The sequence below is a fragment of the Dipteris shenzhenensis genome, chromosome 16 (genome assembly GCF_047967505.1).
Source record: "Dipteris shenzhenensis isolate YYH24624 ecotype China chromosome 16, Dip_SZ_1.0, whole genome shotgun sequence".
In the NCBI taxonomy this organism is placed as follows: domain Eukaryota; kingdom Viridiplantae; phylum Streptophyta; class Polypodiopsida; order Gleicheniales; family Dipteridaceae; genus Dipteris; species Dipteris shenzhenensis.
The window spans coordinates 21265079-21290825 of NC_141611.1; the positions used below are offsets into that span (position 1 = coordinate 21265079).

The 25747-nt window shown below is 42.4% G+C and overlaps 1 protein-coding gene across 2 annotated transcripts in view; it reads right to left on the bottom strand.

Annotated features, from left to right (window-relative positions):
* Window positions 1–25747, bottom strand: part of POK (Vps52 / Sac2 family) — a 140480-nt gene that overhangs the window by 70081 nt on the left and 44652 nt on the right. Inside the window, exons 11-13 of one of the 2 annotated variants that reach the window (XM_087387184.1) lie at window positions 25407–25592; window positions 20291–20403; window positions 19950–20008 (exon numbers count right to left, since the gene is read on the bottom strand). In XM_087387184.1, the coding sequence (XP_087243310.1) occupies window positions 19950–20008; window positions 20291–20403; window positions 25407–25592 (358 nt within the window). Of the gene's footprint in view, window positions 1–19949; window positions 20009–20290; window positions 20407–25406; window positions 25593–25747 lie in introns of both variants that reach the window. The other variant, XM_087387183.1, reaches the window with a different exon arrangement.

Below are 25747 nucleotides of genomic sequence, written 5' to 3' on the forward strand. Positions count from 1 at the left end.
TTCAGACACAGAGTGGGCTCGAGTTGAGCGCCTACAGATACTGATGTTTGCTCGGATGATCCGTAGCAAACCATCGGTACCACACCAGATCATTCTAGCAGAGTTCGGCGCCTCACCCCTACAGCTTGATGCGGCTTTTCAGGCTATCACCTACCTCCACAGAGTCAGGGATTTTGGCTCCTCCGCTGACGGTCGCCTCCGCCTACCTTGGTTAGCCCTATCCTCCTCTATGGCCTTATCCGTTGATGGGGACCAGCGATGCTGGTATAGTCGTCTTTCTAGTTGGTTCACCCGACTGGGCCTCGACTTAGACCGGTTGTCTCCTTTTCAGTACAGCCTCGACGCTCCACCATCTCCTCTCTCCCCCACTGACCAGGGGATCAACCGGCTCATTCGGGCGGATCTGCTCCAGCTCCACACCTAGCGGACATGGTTTCTTCACTCCGAGCTTCCTGTGAAGCTCGACTTCTACCGCCGACACTGCCTCCAGATCTCACAGGAGGGCTTCATCACACCTCCGGGTTACACACAACTTCATCTACCACATGCGCTCCGAATCTCCCTCGGTCAGTTTAGGGTCTCGTCACACCGATTACGGATCGAGAGTGGACGCGCAAAGGGTATCCCATGAGAGGACCGCCTTTGCCCACTTTGCGACTTACAGAAGATCGAGTCGGAGGAACATTTTGCTTTCACATGTCCTATATATTATGCCATTCGAGGCCGATACCACTGCCTCTTCCGCAATGGATTCGGCTCCCTCCCACACATGCTACAATTCCCGGATCAGCGGTGCCTAGCCGCTTTCTTACATGAGATGACCCGCCACCGAGATACTTCTCTCCGAGCACGGCGACACGAGTAGCACACACAGCGGGAGGACACCCAGCAGCCTATCACTGACTTCTTTCAATCACACGATACCTCTTCTCAGTCTAGCCGACGACGCGGACGTGAGCAAGAGCCAGAGCCATGACAGCTGCGTCAGCGGACAGACTCACACATCCAGGTCCATGACATCTCATCTCTGCTCTCGGCCCGCCCCACTAGGGTTACCGTTGCCCTCATCCACAGGGCCACCTGCCGCCCCCGACGACCAAGCTCGACTAGGCCGCGTGACCTCAGAGGCCAATCATCTATCGCAGGGTTTTTTCCGACTTCCCATTTGACGGCCCCTCTATGATTGGTCTCTGACGATCACCACCTGCACATGTATACTGTATCTCCCCCCTCTGCCCCATTTTTGGTGCCCCCCCCTCCTTCTTCTTCTTTGTATCATCTGGAGGTAGACACATATTTTTTGTATCAGGACTAGACACATAGTCCTTCATAACCTCTTTTTTGTAGAAACGGTTGGTTGGCCCCTTTTGAGACCACCACCGTTATGCTCATTGTATCAGTTATCTTTAGTCTCATAGACCTTCACGGTCTCCCGAAGACTTTAATAAACTTTCTTTCTTTCTTTCTTTCTACTTTGTGGTGACTTCAACAATTCTCCTCACTGGAAGGACAATACCACGCATAAATCCCATATGCTGCCCTCTGAAATCCAGCAATGGGAACATCTGACATCATCACTTCAATTTGCAGATTTATGGACAGCAACTCACCCTTCAGCTATGGGAATTACATATCATCATAATGCTTTTACAGCATATTGGGCCAGGCGTGATAGATATTATCTCATTCATGCTCAGTAATATGATGAATATACATGTCAAATGTGAACTGATTATTCACAACAATTATTTGATCACACTCCACTTTGGCTCACCTTTTCTTTTGGAATGCCTCTGGATGACTTGCAGCTCTCTTCAGTCAGAAATTTACAGGTCAATCAATTATATCTTCTCATGAAAAATTCCAGCATATGATCAGACTGGCTTGCGGGCCATTGTTATCCCATGCTCAGGAGGATCTGGACTTCGCTTGGACCTCTTTCATACATCGTATTCAAAATGTCATTAAGGAATATGGAAGATGGTACATGGCAGAAACTAGATAGCATATCCAGTGGGCAAAATCATACAAGCAGTATTTGGTACAGATTAGCCATCAAAGGTCTCTATCTGCTTCTGAGCAGCATTTATTGTCTTGTGCTTCCTCCATAATTGATGCCAATGATAAACGCAAGCTGTCCCAATGGCAGATCAGGGCCAGAGTTAAACCTATGCTAGATAAGGGCTGTTCCTCGAAATCTTTCTTTCGGAACTTACATGCACATAGACAAAGCCAATCTATCATGAGGGTCAGGAAAGCAGACGGTCTTTGGACCCAGACTCTATCTCAGCTAGAAAAACAATGTCTAGATCATTTTCAGCTTCTTTTTTCGCAGCCATCTTCTTCTACATCTCAGGTTGCATTGGCTCGGAATGGATTTACTGAGCTTGTTTCTCCTATTGTCTCTTTGCAAAAAGCCTCAATGCTGGAAATGTTTTTCTCGATGTTGAAAGCCCTTAAGCATTTGGGTAAACATAAATCCCCTGGCTGGGATGGTCTGACGGTTGAATATTTTGAAGCCTTTTGGGCTGAATTGAAGGCTCCAATTTTGAAGTTCATTAATGTAGCCTGGCAGCATCAACATCTTCCCTCAGCTTGGAAGCATGGTCTGGTTAAGCTTGTGCCCAAAAAACCTCTATGTGAGACTATGGATGACTGGAGGCCCATCACTTTGATGCCGGTTATATACAAACTTATTGCCAAAATGTTGGTACACCGGATAAAGAATATCCTTCATGATGGACTTCATCCCAGGCAATATGGTTTTGTTCCAAGACGGCATATACATGACAATATCTCTAACACTCTCATCGCAATGGAATATGCAAAATATTCAGATCAAGATGTGTTGGTCATGCAGGTGGATGTGGCGAAGGCATTTCATATGGTACAGTGGGATTATGTCTCTCAAATCATGTTAAAACTTGGTTTTGGGCCAAAGCTAGTTAATGTCATATATTGGCTTTACTCAGATTCCACTGCACAATGCTTTATAGGGAATCATTTGTCTGAGTCTTGGACTCTCGAACGTTCAGTTCGACATGGATGCCCTCTCAGTGCTTTGCTTTATGCCATCACTTCACATCCTTTGCTTCTTTATATGGATCACACGGTTGATACTGGACAGTTAGAGGGGCTTCAGATTTTTGGTTCACAACCCTTCATTGCACAGGCCTATGCAGATGATTCATTCTTCATGCCAAAGAACAGTCCTTTGGAGATTCGCCTCTTGATGGATACCCTTTCAGATTTTGGATTGGCAGCTGGTCTTAAAATTAATATTCAGAAATCAAAACTCTTGCCTCTCAAGCATTGTGACTGGCATGCTATCCTGTGGCCAAGCCATATTATTTATCCCGAAAACATAGTATGGGTGTCAAACAAAATTCAGGACAAATTAGAATATTGGAAGATCTCCACTTGGCCTCTGCATGTACGGCTTCGAATTGTCCAGTCTATTGTTCTAGCTTATGTCCAGTTGGTCATCTCGAGATCTCACTTCCTTTATGTCTCAAGCCATGGAGATTTTTTGGAAAACTAAGCTTCATAAAAAAGCTTTACGGTTGCTCAAAATGGACTTGCTTTGCTCACCAAGAATGCATGGTGGTTTGAATATAATAAACATCAAATTTCATGTGTTGGCAAGAAAGATCACTATGCTCAAGACATTTTTTCAACAAGAGCAGCCTTGGTCTATCATGTTGGCAAATTTGTGTGGTCAGATGCGCACAAATGCTTATGGACATTGGCTAGTTGATCCATCGGAAGTAGTACTTGGCAAATTTCAAGGTAAAATCCCTGGTTGTCCATTTTCTAATTCCTTGATTCAGGATTGGAAGCAAGTACTCTCTCACATCAAATGGTCTCCCCATCTTGCTTCTATAGCTTCCTCACTCAGAATGGAAAGTATTCATTGGAGTGCTGTGTTTTCCTCTCCCCTTGCTGTTCAACAACCCATTAGAGCTTACAATCTTATGAAATTGGGTATCCGGTTCATTGATGACGTGGTAGATATGCAAGGAAATATTCTCACTTTTCCAGTAGCATGTCGACAATACAATCTGGGGATGCATCATAGACCTATTTGGAAAGCTATTGCTGATCTCTTACTCCCTTTGGTTCCGATTCCGACATTGAATGTAAGAGACAGGCTTCAAGATTGGCACCTTCAGTCTTCAAGTCCAAACATATCCTCTAGGCCTTTGCATTTATTGACTTCTATGCAGGCTTATCGATTGATATTACCTCCTCCCTGGATTGCCCATCATGCTAATTCTCTATGGCATTTGAACAAGTCATTAGCCTGGTGGAAAGGAAAATTGCAATTGATATGGAAGTTGAAAATGCCATTGAAGCAAAGACTCCTTCTATGGAGATGTATTGTTGATATTCTTCCAGTGGGAGTGAAATTGGCTCAAAGACGGATAGCTTCACCTCTTTGTCCAAGATGTCACCTTACTTCTGAGAGTATTTCGTATTTATTGTCGTTTTGTTCATATTCCAGAGACCTTCTAGACAAAATCTCCTATTTCTTATCTCTCAGATTTCCAGCACACAAGTTCTACAGGTTTTTCAGGATGTATGGCAAACTATCAACTTCTTTGTCACAGTATTCTCTTTTCTTCCACTGGATCAGATACTGGGCCTTATGGACCCTCTGGCTGCAGCGCAATCAAGCATATCTGAATTCTCCCCTTCAGCATCCTTATGAGTTCTTCCGAGCCTCATTGCGGCAGTCTTTATATGATGCCTTACATGAGGAAGATTTGGATGTGTCTTGTATTTAGCTTTTCTTTTACTGCTTCTGATGGATAGGGCTTTGGCTCTCTTTTTGAGCACTGCCCTGATGTAAATGAATGTTTCATAATATAATTTTCTTGGTTTCACCAAAAAAAAAAAAAAAGTGTGTGTGTGTGTGTGAGAGAGAGAGGAGTGTGTGTGTGCGTGTGCGTGTGTGTGTGTGTGTGTATGGATACGTTCCCCGCCTTCATTTCCCTTCTGATCCTTTTCCCTCGCCGGCCTTTTTCCAGCCTGTCTACTGCGCTTACTGCCCCGCCTATTGCCTTCCTTTACCCGCTACCTTTGCCTGTCTCCTGGCTCTTCTACACTCTGGTACTGTTGCTCTTTTTTTCCTTCTTGTCTTGTCGTATTTCAATCATGGCTTCAGGTTTGGATGTTTGTACATATGCTCGAAAAGAAAGACCCACATTTCGGAGACTTCCCATCATGTAAATTTATGAGCATATAAATATACTGCACTGGATATTACCAAAAAAAGTGTGTGTGTGTGTTCCTACAAAAAAAAAAAGTGTGGAGATGTCCCCTCTATTCTATGGCAGGCAAATGGTGCATGTCATGCCATGGTCGCCAAATAAGGATTATCACGGTCTCATTCGACATCACTGCCCTGAATGGGTTGAGGCAGTGGATTTTCCGGATTATATGAGGGCTGAGTTACCAAGTCTGGCAGCTACTTTGGGGCAAGTTGTATGCACACCCCGTCCTTCGGGTAATTGAAATCGGTTTTGTGTTCTTTGGGATACAGATCACCCAACCCCTCCTTCCATTGCGGTAGAGGTGGAGGATGTGCCCTTGGGAAAAAAATATTTTGACTTGAAATGGGGAGTATTTGCAGGTGCTTGTTTCACATGTCATAAGTTTGGCCACCTAGCCTCACAGTGTCCTGCGGTCCTGCATCAGCTCCCACCTACAGCTATTGCTCTAGAAAATACTTCCCCTCCAACTTATGGTCCGGGGCCTAAGGCTATGCCTAGCAAGTTGGGTGATGTGGCATCTAAATCTGTCCCTCCCAAAGAAAATGTGGTCCAGGTTTCAGCCAAGCAAAAGGATAAGGGAAAGGGCAAAATTTCAGAATCTAATGCCTCTCCCCAGGGTGCCCGGCAGCAACCCAAAAAGGTATTCGCGCTCAAGCCACGACCGTTACAATCTCGCCATTGGGATGCCTCTACTTCCACCCCTGGTCAGGTCTCTACCCCTGCTGATAGCCTCACTTCTCAACTGTGGGTTGATGTGCTCAAGAGGGGCATCCCTGTATGTGACAATGACGAGGACTATAGAGCTAATGATCCAGGAGGCTAGGTGGACGTCGATGGCTGAGGCCTGACAGCTTATACCTTTACTATGTTTCTTGGTTCGGCTGTACATATCTTCTATGTCTACTTCAATTACTTGCATTACATACAATGTTCAAGGTCTTTGCAATGTCAATAAGTGGAGACTTTTTTGGCACTATGTACATAGAATGCACCCCGATGTAATTTCCTTACAGGAACACAACCAACACTTCTTGGCTGGCCAGCAAGGCCATTTTGCTGGTTATGACATCTTTTATGCTGGTACAATGCACTTTTCCGGGGGATGCATGCTGGTGAAACATGATATGCAGCCCACCGTTGCTCACAATGACCTCCAGAGTCGATGGATGGTGATCAGATGCATCTGTCATGCTGATCTTTATGAAATAGGATCGGTTTATGCCTCTCAAACTTCTGCGACAAGAGCTCAAATGTGGGCCTCCCTCAAACAATATCCATTGCTGTCTAATGCCTTTTTGTGTGGAGACTTTAATAACTCACCTGCCATTTAAGACAACACCACTCATCGTTCTCACATGATTCCCACTAAGCTTCGACATTGGGAGGATATGCTTTCTTTCTTGCATGCAAAAGATTTATGGCTCTCAACAAGGGATAGAGATATGGGTTATACATACCGTCACAATGCCTTTACTCATTACTGGGCTCAACTTGACAGATGGTATTTGTTGCATGCTCAGCAGTATGCTAGTTTCACATGTGCATTATGGGTTGACCATTCCCTCTTGCTATTTGATCACCTTCCAGTATGCTTGACATTATCTATAGCACCTTTGACAGATGATATGCCTTTTTTTGGTCGTCGCCTACTGAGTGGGTGTCTGCCCCCTCCTCTTACATGCTCAAGAGGACATGGATTTCGCTTGGATCAGTCTTGCCCATCGCTTGCAGGCTATTATTCAAGATTATGGACGGAGTCACGTGGAAAACCTCATGCTTAAGCTGAAATGGGCTCAATCTCACAAGCAACAAATGGATGTAATCAGCTCTTATAGGCAGCTCACCTCCTCTGAACAGAATTCTTGCACTTATGCGGTTCATATCATGCATCAAAATGATCTTCGCAAATTAAAGAAGTGGCAAATCCGAGCTCGCATGAAACCCCTTTTGGATAAGGGCTGCTCCTCCAAAGCCTTCTTTAAAAGCCTGCATGTGGATAGGCGAAAGGAGGATATTTGCAGGATCAGGCAAGATGATGGCACCTCGACCACCATCAAATCAGAATTGGAATCGTAATGCTCTAGTGCATCTCTTTTCTCCTCAGCTTGATCATTCGATGCAAGTGAATGCAGCTAGGTCTCAATTTCTTATGCATGTTCAGCCTATATTGTCTCGGGAACAGGCTCATGCATTGGAGCAGCCCTTTATGCTTAATGAACTGGATGATGCTTTGAGTCATTTACGTAAAGGCGGCTCTCCTGGTTGGGATAGATTGACTGTTGAATTTTTCTGCGCATTTTGGGGTGATCTCAAGAACACTCTTCTTCTTATGATCAATCATGCTTGGGCAGAACAATCTCTTCCTCCTCCTTGGAAACATGGCCTTGTCAAATTGATCCCCAAAAAAAGGTTGTGTGAGATAATGGCTGATTGGCGGCCCATATCTCTTATGCCAGTGATTTACAAACTCATTGCCAAAATGATTGTCCTCAGGGTTCGATTTATCTTGCAAGCTGGACTTCATCCCAGGCAGTATGGGTTTGTTCCCAGAAGGCAGATTACTGACAATATCTCCAATGTTTTGCTTGCAATTGAGTATGCCAAACATTCTAAACAAGATGTTCTCATTCTGCAAGTGGACATTGTGAAAGCATTTGATACTGTCCATTGGGATTTTATTTCTCAGACTATGCATAAATTGGGATTTGGCCCTCAGCTGGTCCATATTATTTACTGCTTCTATTCTCATGCCACTGCACAGTGTTTGCTTGGTGGTGGGTTGTCAAGAACATGGACTATGACCCGCTCAGTGAGACAGGGTTGCCCTCTTAGTTCGCTACTATATGCCATTGCTACTCATCCGTTATTGTTGCATATGGACCATCTTGCAGATACAGGGCAGCTTCATGGCTTGCAAATTCCAGGGGCATAGCCGTTTCTTGCAAAGGCATATGTTGATGATTCATATTTCATGCCCAGGAATTCTCAAAGTGACCTCTCTCATTTGATGCATACTCTGAATGATTTTGGCATAGCTGCTGGACTGCATATTGACTTTCAGAAATCGAATCTTCTAGCATTGAAAGAAGCTGATTGGCATGCACTTCTCTGGCCAGGCCCCATTATTTCTTCCCATACTATTGTGAGGCATTTAGGGTATCCCATTGGCTGGAATATTACCCCTCAACAACAGCTCAAATGGGTGCTTCAAAAGATTAACAAGAAGCTGGAATACTGGCATTTGTCCACTTGGCCTCTACATGTTCGACTTCGGATAGTACAGTCTATCATTATGGCATATGTGCAATTTTATTTGCCTCTTCTTCCCTGGTCTTTTAAGCATTTGGCTTCCTATATGTCCCAGGCTATGGAGATATTTTGGAAAAGCAAATCTCACAAAAAGGCTTTGCGACTACTTCCCATGCAGTCTGTTTGTTCTCCTAAGACTCATGGGGGACTGAATATTCTCAATCTTCAATTTCATACGTTGGCAAGAAAGAGCACTATGATTGCTGATTTTTTTCAGCAAAAACAGCCATGGGCTATTATGTTAGCAGCTATGTGTGGAAACATGATGTCCCATGAATATGGGCATTGGATTACAGATCACTGGGAAGCAGTCATGACCACATTTCAGGGGAAAATTCCTGGTTGTCCTGTTTCTACTACTTTTATTCATGATTGGAAGAGAATTCTCTCTTATGCTAAATGGTCAGGTGCTTCTTCCCATCATGGTAATTCTCTTCGCTTGGAAAGCGTCCATTGGAGCAAGGTGTTTGAATCGCCTCTTGCTTTACAGGCACCTATTAAAGCATATAATTTTATGAAATCGGGCATAAGATTTGTCGGAGATGTTGTGGATCAACATGGTTATGTGCTTTCATTTCTACAAGCTTAAAGGACATTCCCCTTGGGTCTGCATCATAGGCCCATTTGGAGAATACTTACAACTATGTTGTTCTTGTTCCTCCACTGTTTGTACAGGACAGATTACTGGATTGGAATCTGACTTACTTATCTCCCGCTACTTGTTCACTTTCAATGCATAATCTGGCCTCCTCGATGGTCTACAGTTTTCTTCTTCCACCGCCATGGATTGATAAGCATGCCAACACTCTTTGGAATTTGGATAGGCCTTTATCTTGGTGGCAATCACAACTCCAGAAAATTTGGAAAGCTAAATTGCCATTGAAACAGAGGCTTTTCTTTTGGAGATGTATAGTGGGAGCTTTTTCCATTGGGGTGAAATTGGAAGCACATCGTATTGCTTCCTCTTCCTGCCCCCGTTGCTCTCATCACCGTGAGACAATTCCCCATTTGTTATGGTCTTGCCCGCACTCTTGGATATTGATCACTCATGTCTCTCATTTGCTGCGGCTTCGGTTTCTCTCTATCAGATTCGAGAAACTCTTCTGGATGTTTGGATGCTTCTCATCTCAGATGTCTCCATTCCTCCTTTTCTTTCACTGGGCTCGTTTTTGGGTACTATGGACTATTTGGACACAGAGATTGCATTTTAGGATGGGACAACAGTTTCCTCAGGCATATGCTTTCTTCAAAATGTCCCTCAAGCAATCTTTATATGATAGTTATGCTGCGAGGGACTCGGATGCTACTAGCCTTGAAGTGTTTTCTGACTGTTTTTTAGTTCTTCCATTAGGCTCTCTTTTGGAGTCTAATGTCATGTACATTGATTTCATGTTAATAATATAGTTACTGGTTTCACAAAAAAAAAAAGTGTGTGTCACGTGTGTGTAGGTGGTGTGAGAGAGAGAGAAGAACAGCTCTGGAGCCTCCCGCAACCAGCCTGTGAGCCTCAGCTCCCTGCTGCGCTGCATCAGAACCCAAAAACCGGCGATTTGGAGCATTTATCACCTGCCATACAGCCCGTCAGACTCTCGTGCAGATTGCTCAGGCAAGTCTTATATGCCTGAGCAAGTTGTGATTAGAGCTTATGGCAAGTCTTATATGAAGACTCTGAGGGAAACTATTGCTCAGGCCAAATTCACTTGTCAAGACTTCACTGAACTTAGCCATCTTCGTTCGTTGTCCATGCATGAGCAAACAATACTATGTCAGGCTAGACATTGTCTTAAACTAAATGATCACAGGAAACTGGCTAAATGGGAGACTCGAGCAAGACAAAGAGCCTTTACAGATAAAGGCTGCTCTTCCAAAGAATTTTTCAAAAGTTTGCATTAAAGGAGACTAAAAATAGAAATTTGCAGGGTGCTTATGCCTGATGGATCGTGGACCACCTCACGGTCACAGCTTGCTTCTGTTTGTGTGCATCATTTCTCTCAGCAATTTGGTTCTACACTTCCTCCCTCACAGTAGGTTTTGCTTGCACAAAATTTACTGTTGCAGCATGTTTCTCCTATTATTTCCACTACTCAAGCTTTGGAATTGGAGGAACCTTTTACTGAGAGGGAACTGTCAGATGCAATCAAATCCTGTGGCAGATGGAAATCTCCAGGATGAGATGGTCTTACAGCCCAGTTTTTTCTAGAATATTGGCCTCTTTTGAAGCATACATTGCTACATATGGTGAATGCTGCATGGCAAAATCAGAAAATGCCAGACACATGGAAGAGAGATCTTGTTAAACTCCTTCCAAAAAAGCAAATTTGTGAATCTTTGGCAGACTGGAGACCTATCACCCTTATGCCAGTCATTTACAAAGTCACTACCAAAATGATTCACGATCGGCTAAAGGGGTTTTTACATGATGGGTTGCATCTTGCACAATATGGGTTTGTCCTGCGTAGGCATATCACAGATAACACTGCTAATGCCTATGTTGGAATTGCATATGCCATATACACGCAGCAGGATGTTTTGTTATTGCAAGTTGATATTGCCAAAGCCTTTGATACTGTTAAGTGGGATTTTATTTCATCGACTATGCAAGCATTGGGATTTGGCACAAAAATGCAACAAGTTATTACTTGGCTATATCAAGATAGTAAAGCTGCCTGCATACTTTCAGAGGATATTTCTACATCCTGGACTCTTGGTTGTTCTGTTAGGCAAGGATGTCCCCTAAGTGCTTTACTTTTTGCCATAGCCACTCATCCAATGCTTCAATATCTGGACCACCTTTTGGACACTAACCAGTTGCACGGTTTGGAGATTCTTGGCAGTCATAGCATGATCGCTTAAGAATATGCTGATGATTCATTCTTTACCCCCAAAAATACTCGGAGTGATCTGTCCATGATTATGCTGGCTCTTTCTACATATGGATTGGCTGCTGGTCTTCGGGTAAATTTTCAGAAATCAAAATTGTTGCCGTTGCATGCACAAGAATGGCACAGTCTTCTGTGGCCTGGGGAAATTGTCCCCGCTTCTCAATTCATTCGACATCTTGACTATACTCTAGGTTGGGGACTCACCCGTTCCCAACAAACTAATTGGGTGCTAACAAAGTTGAGGGCAAAACTTGAATATTGGAAGCTTGCAACTTGGCCATTACATGTTCGTTTGCGAATCACACAATCCATTTTGATAGCATACATACAATTTTATCTGCCTCTCATTATGTTCACTAAGGCAGATCTGCTTTCCTTTATGTCAACTATCATGGAAATTTTCTAGTGTTCAAAAAATGGCAAGAGAAGTCTCAGATTACTCTCTATGCATCGTCTCTGTTCTCCAAAGATGCACGGGGGTCTGAACATTCTCAATATTCAAATGCATTTACTTGCTCACAGAGGGAAAATGATGATGCAGTTTATGCAAGGAGATCAGCCTTCGGCTTTCATGATCCGCTCTCTCTTATTACATATTCATACTTCTGCCTTTGGGCATTGGCAGCCTACTCAGTGGGATTTTCTATTTGGCTCTATCCAAGGCAAGATCAGAGGCTGCCCTTTTGTCTCGCGCCTCCTTGATTCGAAACATATCTTATCCCACTTGGAATGGCATGGCCGAGATTCTCTGTCGGGAAACTCTTTGAGGGCTTAGAATATTTATTGGTCCAAAGCATTCCACCCTTCTTTGGCCATACAAGAACCCAGACGTTCTTATTTTCTCTCCTTCAAAGGCATTTCATCTGTGGCGGATGTACTTCAGGATGATGGCACACTTTTATCCTTTTCTATGGCTGCTAGCAAATATGGTTTGGGAGCTCACTATCGTCCTTTATGGCATAGGATTTCAGCAATGCTTCAACCGTTCTTGCCGGTACCTCGTTTGGAACTTCAGAACAGGCTTGAGGATTGGATTTTACACTCTTCTTCCTCATCAGCCCGTCCCTTGAAGCTCTCACAAATCACAGTGTCATCTCTGTATAAAGTGTTATTACTTCCGCCTTGGATTTTTGACAAAGCAAATACTGTTTGGCATATGGATCGCCCACTGAAGTGGTGGGAAAAACGGCTGCGTCTCCTTTGGCATTACAAAGTCCCTCTTCGGCAACAGCTTTTCCTTTGGCGAGTCCTGCTTGGCATTTTTCCATCTGGCCAGTTACTCGCGCACAGACATATTGCTCCGGCTGTTTGTCACAGATGCCTGCACTCTACTGAATCTATGCTTCACATCTTTTGGTTCTGTCCACATACTTGTGACTTCATCGCTCTCATCCGACAAACGCTTCGAGCGAGATTTCCTACTGTTACTTTTGGCAGGTTTTTTTGGTTGTTTGGTTTTCATCCAGCGAGACAGGGTTTTGACTTTTTTTTTTGTATGGGTACGCTACTAGGCACTATGGACTTTATGGATGGATAGAAATCATAGAGTCTTTGGTGATCCACTATTTTCATCTTTTCTTTTTTTCAAACGATCTCTGCAGCAATCATTCTATGATTGTGTTCAGACTCAAGTAACTATGAATGTAATTATTTCACAGCAATAAAAGATTTATTCTCACTTTTAAAAAAAAAAAAACTATGTCACGTGTGTGTGTGTAAGATTGGGAGTGTGAGAGAGAGATCCCATGCTAGCCCTCGTGCTCCCACACTGCAACTGCTTGTTTCTCTCTCAGTTTGACGCCCTCGAGGTTCCATTTGACGCCCATTTTGTGTCCGTACGCTCTGTCAAGGGACGGGGGAACATACTTTCAAAAATCCGTACGATTTTGTCCGTACAGCCAGGGAAATCCGTACAATTTTGTCCGTACAGTCGGGGAAATCCGTACAGTTTTGACCAATAGGGTTGACCTCGGTTGACCAAAGAATTTGTTCTATGTTATGTGCACATGTCTGCTTGGTGGGGACGCCCACAGTGACTAGGATTAGTCCACAGATTATTATTTGCATGCAAAGCGCTAACCATTAACGGGTGTCATGGTTGTGCGCTCTAGTTAATTATTGCAGGTACCAAGCGGGGTTGAGAACCCAAGCACGATGAAGCTCTACGCTCATCTGAGGGCTACGAAGACCCTAGAACTTTGCCCTTTATGGCATGTAACTATAATTTAGTAGTGGTTTTGACAAGTGGCATGTTGCCAAATGAATGAGCCGTGAGCTCTTTGTAAAAGGATCCACGTTTTGGATTTTAAACATAACAGCTTTACGCTGAACTTTGCACTCGGATTCTCTCTTCATGAATAAAGACCTTGGGGGGGGGTCCAGCCTGACATTTTTGTCCTCTGTGTGTGTGTGTGTGTGACAAGGGAGACTGTAGCACATGCCAAATTTACATGTCAGAGTTTGACTGAGCTTGCTCATCTTCGCCCTTTGTCTTCAGAGGAAAGCATGCTCTTATGTCAGGCTCAATTCTCTCTTCAATCTAATGATCGCCGAAAGCTTGCTAAACGGGAAACTCGATCCAGACAACGGTCGTTTTTGGATAAAGGCTGCTCTTCCAAGCAATTTTTTAAGAGTTTAAACTACAAAAGGCAGGCTGCCAATATCTGTCGGATTGGATGCCTGATGGTTCTTGGTCAACATCTCGTTCAGAGCTTGCTGATTTATGTGTGCACCACTTCTCCACTCATTTTGGGCATCTGGATACTCTTTCTCCTCGGGTCATGTTTACACCTCAGCTTCTTTTGTAGCATGTTCATCCGATTCTGTCTGATGCTCAGGCTTTGGAACTTGAACATCCCTTCATTGAAAGGGAATTGTCTGATGCACTAAGATCCTGTGGCACATGGAAATCTCCCAGATGGGATGGTCTCACTGAATTTTTTCTTGCATTCAAGGATCTTCTTAAATTCACCTTGCTGCAAATGGTAAATACAGCATGGCAAAATCAGCAGATGCCTTTGTCTTGGAAAAAGGGTCTTCTCAAGCTGATTCCAAAAAAGCAGCTATGTGATTCACTCGGTGATTAGAGGCCAATCACACTCATGCCAGTCATTTACAAGATCATTGCCAAAATGGTGGTTGATCGGATTAAAGGTTATTTGCATGATGGGTTGCATCCCTCCCAATATGGCTTTGTTCCACGTCGCCATATCACAGATAACATTACCAATGCTTATATTGGCATTGAATATGCCAAATACACGCAGCAGGATGTTCTACTCTTGCAGGTAGATATTGCAAAAGCCTTTGACACAGTTCAATGGGATTTCATCTCGCAAACTATGCGAGCTTTGGGGTTTGGACAAAAAATGCAGTAGGTTATTCACTGACTTTACAGAGATAGCAATGCGGCTTGCATTATCTCTTAGGATATCTCTGACGAGTGGACTCTTCGTTGTTCGGTCCGCCACGGATGCCCTCTAATTGGATGCTAATCGCAGCATGGTTGCTCAAGCTTATGCTGATGATTCTTTCTTTACCCCGAAGAATACGCCCCATGATCTTGGTGCCTTGATGCAGGCCCTCTCTATTTATGGTTTGGCAGCTGGTCTTCATGTTAATTTTCGGAAGTCTAAGCTGCTCCCTTTGCATTCCAAAGACTGGCATAGTCTATTATGGCCCGGGGATATCATTCCACCCACTCAGTTTGTTCATTATCTTGGTTACCCTTTGGGATGGGAACTCACTCGCCGACAACAAACTGATTGGGTTTTGGCTATCCTCTCAACCTTTGCATCTATTGACTTCCATATAGGCTTATCGATTGATTTTACCTCCTCCATGGATTGCTCATCATGCAAATGCTCTTTGGCATCTGAATAAGTCTTTCACTTGGTGGAAAGGAAAATTGAAATTGATATGGAAGTTGAAAATGCCATTAAAACAGAGACTCTTTTTCTGGAGATGTATTGTTGGAATTTTCCCAGTGGGAGTGAAATTGGCTCAAAGACGGATTGCCTCTCCTCTTTGTCCAAGATGTCATCATACTCCTGAGAGTATTCAGCACTTATTGTGGTTTTGTGCAAATTCCAGAGAACTTCTGGACAAGATTCTCATATTTTTTATCTCTCAGATTTCCAGCAGATAGGTTCTCGAAACTTTTCTGGATGTTTGGCAGATTATCAGCTTCTTTGTCACAGTATTCTCTTTTCTTTCATTGGATCAGATATTGGGCTTTATGGACCCTCTGGCTTCAGCGAAATCATGCATTTCTGAATTCATCTCTTCAGCACCCTTATGAGTTCTTCCGGGCCTCATTGCGGCAGTCCTTATTCGATGCCTTGCATGAGGAAGATTTGGATGTTTCTTGCATTTAGCTTTTCTTTTATTGTTTCTGATAGATAGGGCATTGGCTCTTTTCTCGAGCACTGCCCTGTTGTAAAATGGATGTTTCATAATATAATGTTTTTAGTTTCACAAAAAAAAAGTGTGTGTGTGTGTGTGTGTGTGTGTGTGTGTGTGTGTCACCTTCCTTGCTAGTACATGATATCTTATATTAAGAACATTAAGTCCACCATGCATTTTAGGAGAGCACACCATTTCCATCTTCATCAGTCTCAATGCTTTCACTACAGTTTTTGTCCTCCATAACAGCTCCATACTTTCTTCCGTCAACAACAGCCATGGACTTGCATGTTAGCATCCATGTGTGTCAACATGAGGACACCTGCTTATGGCCATTGGACTACTGATCCTTGGGAGGTTGTCATTGGGAGATTTGTGGGGAAGATACCCAGCTGTCCTTTCTCTACTGCTCTGATACTTGATTGGAAACAGGTACTTTCTAAGGTCAAATGGGCTCCCGATAACTGTTCGGGGACAAATTCAATGAGGAAAGAAAGTATTCATTGGAGTGCCATCTTTGACATTCCACTTGCTTTACAAGAACCTGTTAGGGCATATAATCTCATGAAATTGGAAATTAGATACATCAATCATGTGGTAGATGATCAGGGCTATGTCTTATCTTTCCCTCACGCCACCGCTTCCTATGCATTGGGAATGCATCACAGGTCGATATGGAAGAAAATTGCTGATTTGTTACTTCCTTTTCTACCTATTCCTCCTGTGGCTGGCACAAACAGGCTGATGGATTGGCAATTGCAACCCTCTGCTACATGCTCTCATCCTGTTCCTCTGCCTGCCTTGACTTCTATCCAAGCCTACAGGCTTCTTCAGCCTACTCCATGGATTCAGCAATATGCTAATGCGCTGTGGCATATCAGGAAGCCCCTCTCATGGTGGCCGAAGAATCTCCGGATATTGTGGAAGTGTAAAATGCCTTTGAAACAAAGACTTTTTCTTTGGAGATGCATGACTGGCACATTGTCAGTGGGAATCACACTTGCCAAACGTCACATTGCACCATCCACATGTTTACAATGTCAGGCTCCTTCAGAGACTGTCCCTCATTTGCTATGGCACTGCCCGGGTTCTAGGAACCTTCTTGGGAGAATTTCAGATCATCTTCGACTTCGTTTCCCGAGTCACAAATTTGGGAAACATTTTTGGCTATTTGGCAAATTTATGAGGTCTTTGTCTCAATACTCACTATTTCTCTCATGGGTGAGATATTGGGCTCTTTGGACAATCTGGAGTGAGCATAATTTGGCATACTTGGGTGGCAGATTCAAAAGTCATATGAATCGTTTCGAGCCTCATTGTGGCAATCTTTATATGATGCTTGCCATGAGGGTGATATACATGCTTCTTGCATAGAGCTTTTCTTTTTATGTTTCTGATCTCTGGGATATTCTCCATTTTGGAGACTTCCCATCTTGTAAATTTATGAGAATTTAAATATACTGCACTGCATTCTACTAAATTAAAAAAAGTGTGTGTGTTTGTGTGTGTGTGTGTGTGAGAGAGAGAGAGAGAGTTTCTGAGAGTGTTTGCAGTGAATGAAGAATGACGTTTGCATAGATTGAAGATTGCTTGGGGTCGGCATTGACCCTATTTCTCCAACACCCCCTTCAATGACACACTGTGGCCCAACACCAACTCTATCAAGGAACTGCTCCATCAGCTCCTTTGCAAAAGCTCTCAAGAACATGCTCAGGATGTCTTCTTTATCTGGTCCACTCCGGTCTCTTCAGTAACCCAAGCCACCAACAATACTATTCATCCGTCCCCCTCAGAAGATAAGGGACCTACCAAACCTGCAAGGCACCAAAACTCCTGGGTCAGTCTCAACCGTACATCCGCCTAGGTGCCCTCCGCAACTTGGTCCACGATTCACTGCACAGTGAGATCTAGTGGCTGGTCTATGTAGATCCCCACTTGGGGACATGCATGTCCATTAAATGCATAAGTACAATAGGTCATCTTTGCTAATCCAATGGACAACCTATTGTGTTGAAGATGTAGGGGCATATACAAAGTATCAAGGTAGTGTATGGACATGCCATGAGAGTGAAAATATCGTGTAGCAGCATTGAATCATCTTGAATCACGTGTTTTGTATTATGACCCTTAGCCTCTTGAATACATCCCACTCAATCTCTTGAAAGTCGATTGTCCAACAGGGCTTGCATATAACGCAGCCGGTCACCTAGTGAGTCAAACAAGAAGGATTTCATCATGCTGAAAAAATGGACCTAAAATCACTCTCCACCCTTGCTAGGAAAGCTTGCCCTTTGATTGCTCACCACATCTACCGACTATGAATATAGGTAGATATCCTCTTCGCTCAACTGCAGAACAAACCATTGAATTTGATTGAGGCCTAATTATGTGCAACGCAAGAACATTAAAACAAAGCGGAAACAAAGTAGAAGTACTACGTGCCACAACCCAAACCTCCACACAATCGATTCTTCAATGCAACAACCTTTTGCACATAAGTGCGATGCACTTTCCGGGAGTGTTTCCGGCAGGAACAGTCCCACTAAAGACAAAATCAACGAGCGTACAAATAACACTAGGCACAGGGCTAAATCCCTTTCGGACCACAGGACTCACGAAAGTATCTTGGAGGTTCATCTTGGGATCCAAAGATCTTCTCAATACATATGCTTCAAGCCACAATCCAACAGAAACATTTATGGTATTAAATAGCAACAATACTCCTTGCTAATTACGAAGAACTTGTAGAATTCCCTGTTCTCATGGTGGATCAAACTCGTGTGTTCAGAAATATTTGACAATCTTTATCGCTCCCCATTCTTCTTGGTGGACCAGAGTCTAATGGTTCAAAAGAAATCTCACAACCCTTATCGCTATTGGTCAAAACAGTATACAAGAAAAGGTCCAGGGCGATCCCTTGCTGTGTCTCTTCCCAGCAGCCTGATCAAGCTAGACACGGAATTACCTAGCCAATTGCCTATGCATCAAGGGCCTACATGTAGTAATAAGAATATGTGTGGATGAAGTAGTCACTTATATAGGTAAACTCATCAATTATGCTAAGTGAAAGTGAAATCAACCAGCAAAACCATAACTGGAAATCGTCAACTGCCCATGGGTGATTTGGTTCTGTGCATGTGGGTGAGAAAGTGCCAGTTAATCAGCAGACTTCATGAAATTCTAGCCAAAAGAAGACATTAATCCAATACAATATTACTCTATTTACAACATGCCCCTTCATGCTCAGGTTGACTATTGATAAAGATTAGAGAGTAAGTGTCGGTGAACCTGGGAAAGGGCACGGGGGCATGAAAAACACACCGGATAACCTTTCAGAGCAAGCAAACGTAATTCCCTGCTGTAGGTGGGGGAAGCACTATGCTTAGTGGATCCCTCTCGTCATGCCTAGGCAGCCGGTTTCATAGTGAGCTTGGATCCTCTGAAAATGCACCCCACGAGTACACTTGATCAGACAAGCTCTACCAGCTCTCCTACCAAGGTGAATATCTGTGATAAAGTACAAATCTTCCTTTGTGAATTGGGACTATGGTATTGCATTCATCAATGATACCATTACTATGGGGAATGAATGCTGTGTTGATATACTTTGTAGGAAGTTATTTCCAGATTCAAGAAAGGATATGTCAACGCCCAAAAAGAAAGACACACATGGATTACAAACCTAGTAAAGTTGTCACTCTCCCCAATAAGAGTAATCCTTAATTCCACCCCTTTTATAATATAAAATTTAACAACATCCATTAAGCCCTCAGCCTGTATTTTCTTATAAGAAAACAGGTTTTTAAAAGCCGTTAATCCACCAAGTTTGGATTTTCTTAAGTACATACCAAAGCACCTTATGATTTCCCAAAATGGCACAGAAAGGTCCATTTATAAGTGCAGACAAATGTAAATTCCCCAATTGACTTCAAGCTATTTAATTTCTCACATGTTCCTCACACTACACAACCCTTTCTTTCCTCTTTTTTTTCTTCTATTTGTATTTAGTATTTACTTCTTTGGGTTCTGCTTCCTGGCGTGCAACTCTTTTCAAACTGAAGTAAGAGTGCCTGCATACCTGCAAAAATCTCGTAGAAGATTGCATCCTCTGCAAAGAAGTTGTAACAGAAAAGATATCTGTAAAGGAATGAACCCATCTAGTCAAATAAAACTCATATAAAAGAGTCCAAATTTGTCAACACATCAGATTTCAGCGCCCTATTTTGAATCACACAGGACAGCCCAGGGTGATAGCTAGCCTAAACCTCTGAGACAACCAGGACCAAGAGCCACTTCTGACAAAACCCCATAGGAAAACTCAGAGTGACTATCCCACATTCCATTTTTCAATCACAGTTCTGCTGTGATTCAATTCAGTAAGGCAGAACTCCTACAAAGTAAGTTTCAGAAATGAAGTACTCAGAAGAGGCTGTATCCATCAGCAGCTTGTGAAGACTTCGAAATAGAACTTCGTAAGGGTATCGTGTTCCGCTTGCTTCAACTATATGGGGTATAAGTGCAGGTTGATCAACCTCCTGGTCAGAAAACAAGAGATCATATCACATCCTCATCATGATTCTATCCAAGTTGCTCCCTCTGCCTAAACAAAATTCCAGTGGAAAGATCTGCTAATGCCTTTTCATGCAGAACTGTTTGACATTACTATATACCTTTGTAAGGCTAGAATATATCCAATCATACAAATTTGATTTTTTGTTGTTCTAAAGTCCAAAAAACTACATAGAAAATAAAAGAGAAAACGAAAGAGAAGAAAAAAGAGGTAACAAAAACTTTTTGAAAAACAAAAGGAGGACATACTTAGCAAGCAAAGCAACACTTACGTCGTCATCAATGCCCAAGCATAAGCAGCTATATTGGGTTTCTAAAGAAACGCCGCAGAGTCTCTTGGGCAAACCCAATGCTTACTAAATACGTAAAATAAACAAAAGAGAAAGAAAACAAGAAATAAAGAACAAAGGAAGAAGGTGACTAAGCAAAAATAAAAAGCAAAACAAGAAACAAAATCTTCCAAAAAACAAGAATAAAAACTCTCTCTCTCTCTCTCTCTCTCTCTCAATTAAAGCATAAAAAACTAAATGGACACCTTACACTTTGTACCACTTCCTACAAAGATACAAAACTAAGTTAGAAAGCACATGCATACTCAATCAAACTCTCTTTTGAAACTAAAAGCAAAACGGGCTATTCAGCTCCCTGCTTTTTGTTTTCAGCTTTTGTTCAATCATTCTAAACATGTATAAGGCCCATACACCATACGTAAAAGACTTCATATCTAAAATTGTGCGTACTTTTTTCATCATTTTTCTTGGATTATACCTCTTGTGTATTAATAAAGTGATCAAATTACTACACTGAGTGATGAAAGACTCCTTAGTTGTACAAAAGCGGGAAAATCTATGTAATTGGAAAGAAATGACTCCATATTTTGCCAAATCAAAAATGTTTGAGTCAATGCGAGGCATTTTTATAAAGTGTAAACCACAATATATATTCAGGTTGTTCACGTTTATCATATATATCCACATCTAATCCTACGGGAGATTGAGAAAGTCTAAGATGTAAGAAAACACAAGAATCCCCTCTTGAAGTGCAAATCAGTTCACAAGAGTCACGAGGATACATTCCTTCTCCAAAAGCATAAGCATATTTGTACATAAAGTCTTGAAAGTCAGGAACATCTGGTACAAATAAATCATCTATAAAACGCCTAACTTGGCTAAGCATATGTAAAATGATAGGGCAGGTATTGATAGAAATAAGACGTTGCATAAACTCAAATTCATAAGTGAAAAGATAAAAGTTTGCTAAAAAGACAGCACAATTAGTTACCATGGGGATTCCTATAATTTGATGAAACAAAGAATCACCTACTGTGATGTGAAGATTATCTAAAATAAAATCTAACCAAGAGCAAGCATCTTCAACTATTACTACCTTTGTGTATCTTTATTATTTAGCCACAAAAAGTCAAAACATAAAGCTGTTTTCTCAACTTTTAGCACTTTGCATCTATCTTTGTCAAATCTCAGCCTGAAAACTTCAACCACTAGCTTTTTGATTCTACACTTTAGATCTTCCAGCTCGATCTTTGTGTAAAGCATAGTAAAATCATATGTTTGAAGGAGAATAGGAGATTCTTTTCCTAAATGCTTCGAGAGGAATTAAAAAATTTTACAACAAGAATCACTCCTACAGAGTCATTTAAAATCCAGCTTGAGTGCAAGGGGGCATCTGCCTCCTTTAATAAGTCCCTCCAAAGTTCATGGACGCTAGGCAACATGGCTTTGAAGCAGTAGCTTAGCCATTTAGAGACATCCGTCAAAGTAGTCTCACAAGCAGCTATAATAAATCTTGGCTCTTTTGGAGTTTTGTGAAACTTCCAAGCAGCATAGAGAAACGGGATACTTGGATTGCAAACAAACCCAGAAGACTTGCAAAAACTGTTAGGAAATGGAGTCAATTTGAGTGACTTTTAATGTGTTCTAGAGTAGTACTATACTACTTTATATCCTAGAGTGCCACGTGTCACTATGGGACTTATCTCATATACATTTGACACTTAGAGTGTGTGTGCCTATCCTATAAAGGCATTGTACTTTCTCATGTCAAATTATCAAGCCTCAAGTCTTTCTTGATCATGTAAGTACTTTGCTTGGTTGTACATTTCTTTCTAGCATTCTTTCATTTCCATTATGTTTGCCTAGTCCTGCTTTTCTACTTTCCTTTCCATTCCATGTCTTGCATCTTCATATGGTATCAGAGCTAGGCTATCTTCCAAGAGGTTGAAGTAAGAGATTGACGACATTGAAGCCTCTCTCCCTCATTCCCCTTGAAGGAATTCCTTCTCCAATTCCATCTTGAGCTCCCTCTCTCTCTTCCACCTTGAGCCTCACCATTGGAGAGCTTCATCAACAAAAGATCATGCTTCAGCTCGTGCCTCAGCTTGCCATTCAGCCCACGCTGCTGCTGCGCCATACAACAAAGCTGTACGAACAGCTCGTACCAGCCGTACAACTGTACGGACTGTTGCGCTGTGCAACAGGCCTACAAACAGCCCGTACACCCGCTCTTGATCTGCCCTCTCATTTTATCTGCCTGCCGCTATTCTGTCCACCACCTATGGCTCCATTGTACCCGCCATCTCTTCCTCTGCTCGCTTGTGCCCGCCATCTACTCATTCTGTCCGCTCTTCCTCTTCTACATTCACTCTTCTCTCTCCTAGCTGCCAGCTTTGTGGGTTCGATTTCCACCAACTCTCTTCTTGTGGAAAAATTCCAGGGGGACGGATTCCGCACATGGCAAACAAAAGTGCAACTCCTTCTCATGAAGGAGAATGTTTGGGATGCCATCGAAGATGATGAAGCACTTGAGGCATCAACGGAGCCTCAAACACGCAAGATTTGGAAGCAACACAATTCGAGGGCCATCGCAATCATCGGGCTTTGCCTAGATGATTCATTGATTCATCACATCGACTTCAAGTCCAAGGCAAAGGAGATTTGGGCACGCCTCGAGAATATATTTGGTAACAAGATCACTAACTCCAAGGTATTTCTGAAAATACAATTTTATAAGTTGAAAGTGGAAGAGTCTGATAGATTGAGTGCTCATATAGCAAAAATTCAGTCTTTAGTTCAACAACTCTCCAACTTGAAGTGTTGCCCAGATGATGAGGACAAAATGGCTATCCTCATGACAAGTATGGAAGGAATTTCTCGCTTTGAGAATGCCCTTGAAGTACTTCGCATTGCATCAACTACCTTCGAAGATATGGTATCTCTTCTTCTTGAATAGGATCGCTGCAACAAAGAATCTCCATCCTACCCAATGGATACTACACAGGCTCTTGCCTCCACCAGCAAATGGAGACCTAGGCCATCGACTCCACTTGCACGAGGAAAGGCATTCAAGCCATTCAAGTGCACATATTGCAACAAGCTCGGTCATACGGAGGACATGTACTACCAAAAGCTTGCTCAACAACAATCAAAGGATCATACCAATTGGGTGGCATCCGAGTGATGATGCAGACAAAGATGACCAGCCGACACAGGATCATGCTCTTACTATCTGACTCTAGCATCTAGAGGACGATGGAGATCATGATTTTGCTTTCTTTTTCTTTTTCTTTTTCTTTTTTTCAAAGAAATGATTTTGCTTTCTAAGCATGATATATTTAGGTACTCTGCCCTGGGGGTGTTTCCCAAAAATGAATGCAATAAATCATGTGTGTTGAGTCAGTAAAGATACTCTGCCTTGGATAGTCCTCCTAAAATGATGTATTTCTTTTCTATTTTTGGTGTGTGGCTCTATGTTCCTCATTAGTCTTTGGAGCCAGGAGGGGATGAACTGTGGGAGCCATATGTTTTGGCTTTGAAAGGTCTATTTATTGGTGCATTGGTCTCCTAGACCTCTGAGTTGTGCATGATGAGCCTCTGAGCCATTCTAGATGAGATTTCTATGTTATGCTCACTAGCCTCTGAGCCATGCTCACTTGTCTCTGAGATTGTGTGGGAGCCATGTCTAGTTCTAGACCGGCATGGACAGTTTTTTATGACCGTCTTTGTTCTTGGTTCCATTCTAGTAGTCCCTCACCTTTCCTCCATGGGGGGGTGTTAGGAAATGGAGTCAATTTGAGTGACATTTAGTGTGTCTAGAGTAGTACTATACTACTTTATTTAAAATCCAAAAAACTAACAGAAAAAAGAGAAAACAAAAGAGAAGAAAAAAGAGGTAACAAAAACTTTTTAAAAAACAAAAGGAAGACATACTTAGCAAGCAAAGCAACACTTATGTCGTCATCAGTGCCCAAGCATAAGCAGCTATACTGGGTTTCTAAGGACGCACTGAGTCTCTTGGGCAAACCCAATGCTTACTAAATACGTCAAATAAATAAAAAAGAAAGAAAACAAGAAATAAAGAAGAAAGGAAGAAGGTGACTAAGCAAAAATAAACAAGGAAAACAAGAAACAAAATCTTCCAAAAAACAGGATTAAAGTCTCTCTCCCTCTCTCTCTCTCTCTCTCTCTCTCTCAATTAAAACATACAAAACTAAATGGACCACTTACACCTATGTACCACTTCCTACAAAGATGCAAAACTACAATCCTAACTTAGAAAGCACATGCATACTCAATCAAACTCTCTTTTGAAACTATGAACATGCACCTTGAATTTAGAAAATTTAACATATATAGCATGCAAGTAACAAAAACCACAAAGTATATGGAAAATAGTGTATTGCTCTTCTTCTAAATAATTAGGATTGAATGAATCATCGGAGGAGTGCATCTCTAAAATGCATTTAAGTTAATTTAACAACACCAACAGTAGCTCTATAAACACATTCCTTATCTTTAAACAGGGGGAAAGAGGTATAATCCAAATTAGAGTAGACAAATTAGCTGCAACTAATAAAGGTCAAAATATAGGCACTGCAACTTTAACATCCACATCAGTGCTGATCACTATTCTAGTTCACCCCCATCAAGAAAACCACCTAGCTTGGACTCACTTGTAACACTTTCACTCGATCCCCCAGTGTAAATACAGCTGAGCGATTCTTCAGGGGCTCGCGTGCCCTGGAGAAGAGTCCTGAGCTTCTTGTGTCCTCCACCCCAAGCAAGTCATTTCTTGTTGCTATGTCCAATTGAAGCTTTTCCAAAGCCTGTATGTAAGTACGAAAATGGGCACCAAGAACCTGCACAGCACAAATTATCTACTGGTAAAGATGAAGAGATTTACAAGTGTCCCAAGCAAGAATACTGCCACAGAGATTACAAATAACATTGAAGGAGCCCAAGGACTACACCAAAACTGTTAAAAGGCTAGCTGGAGGTAAGCAAGTGTCAATCT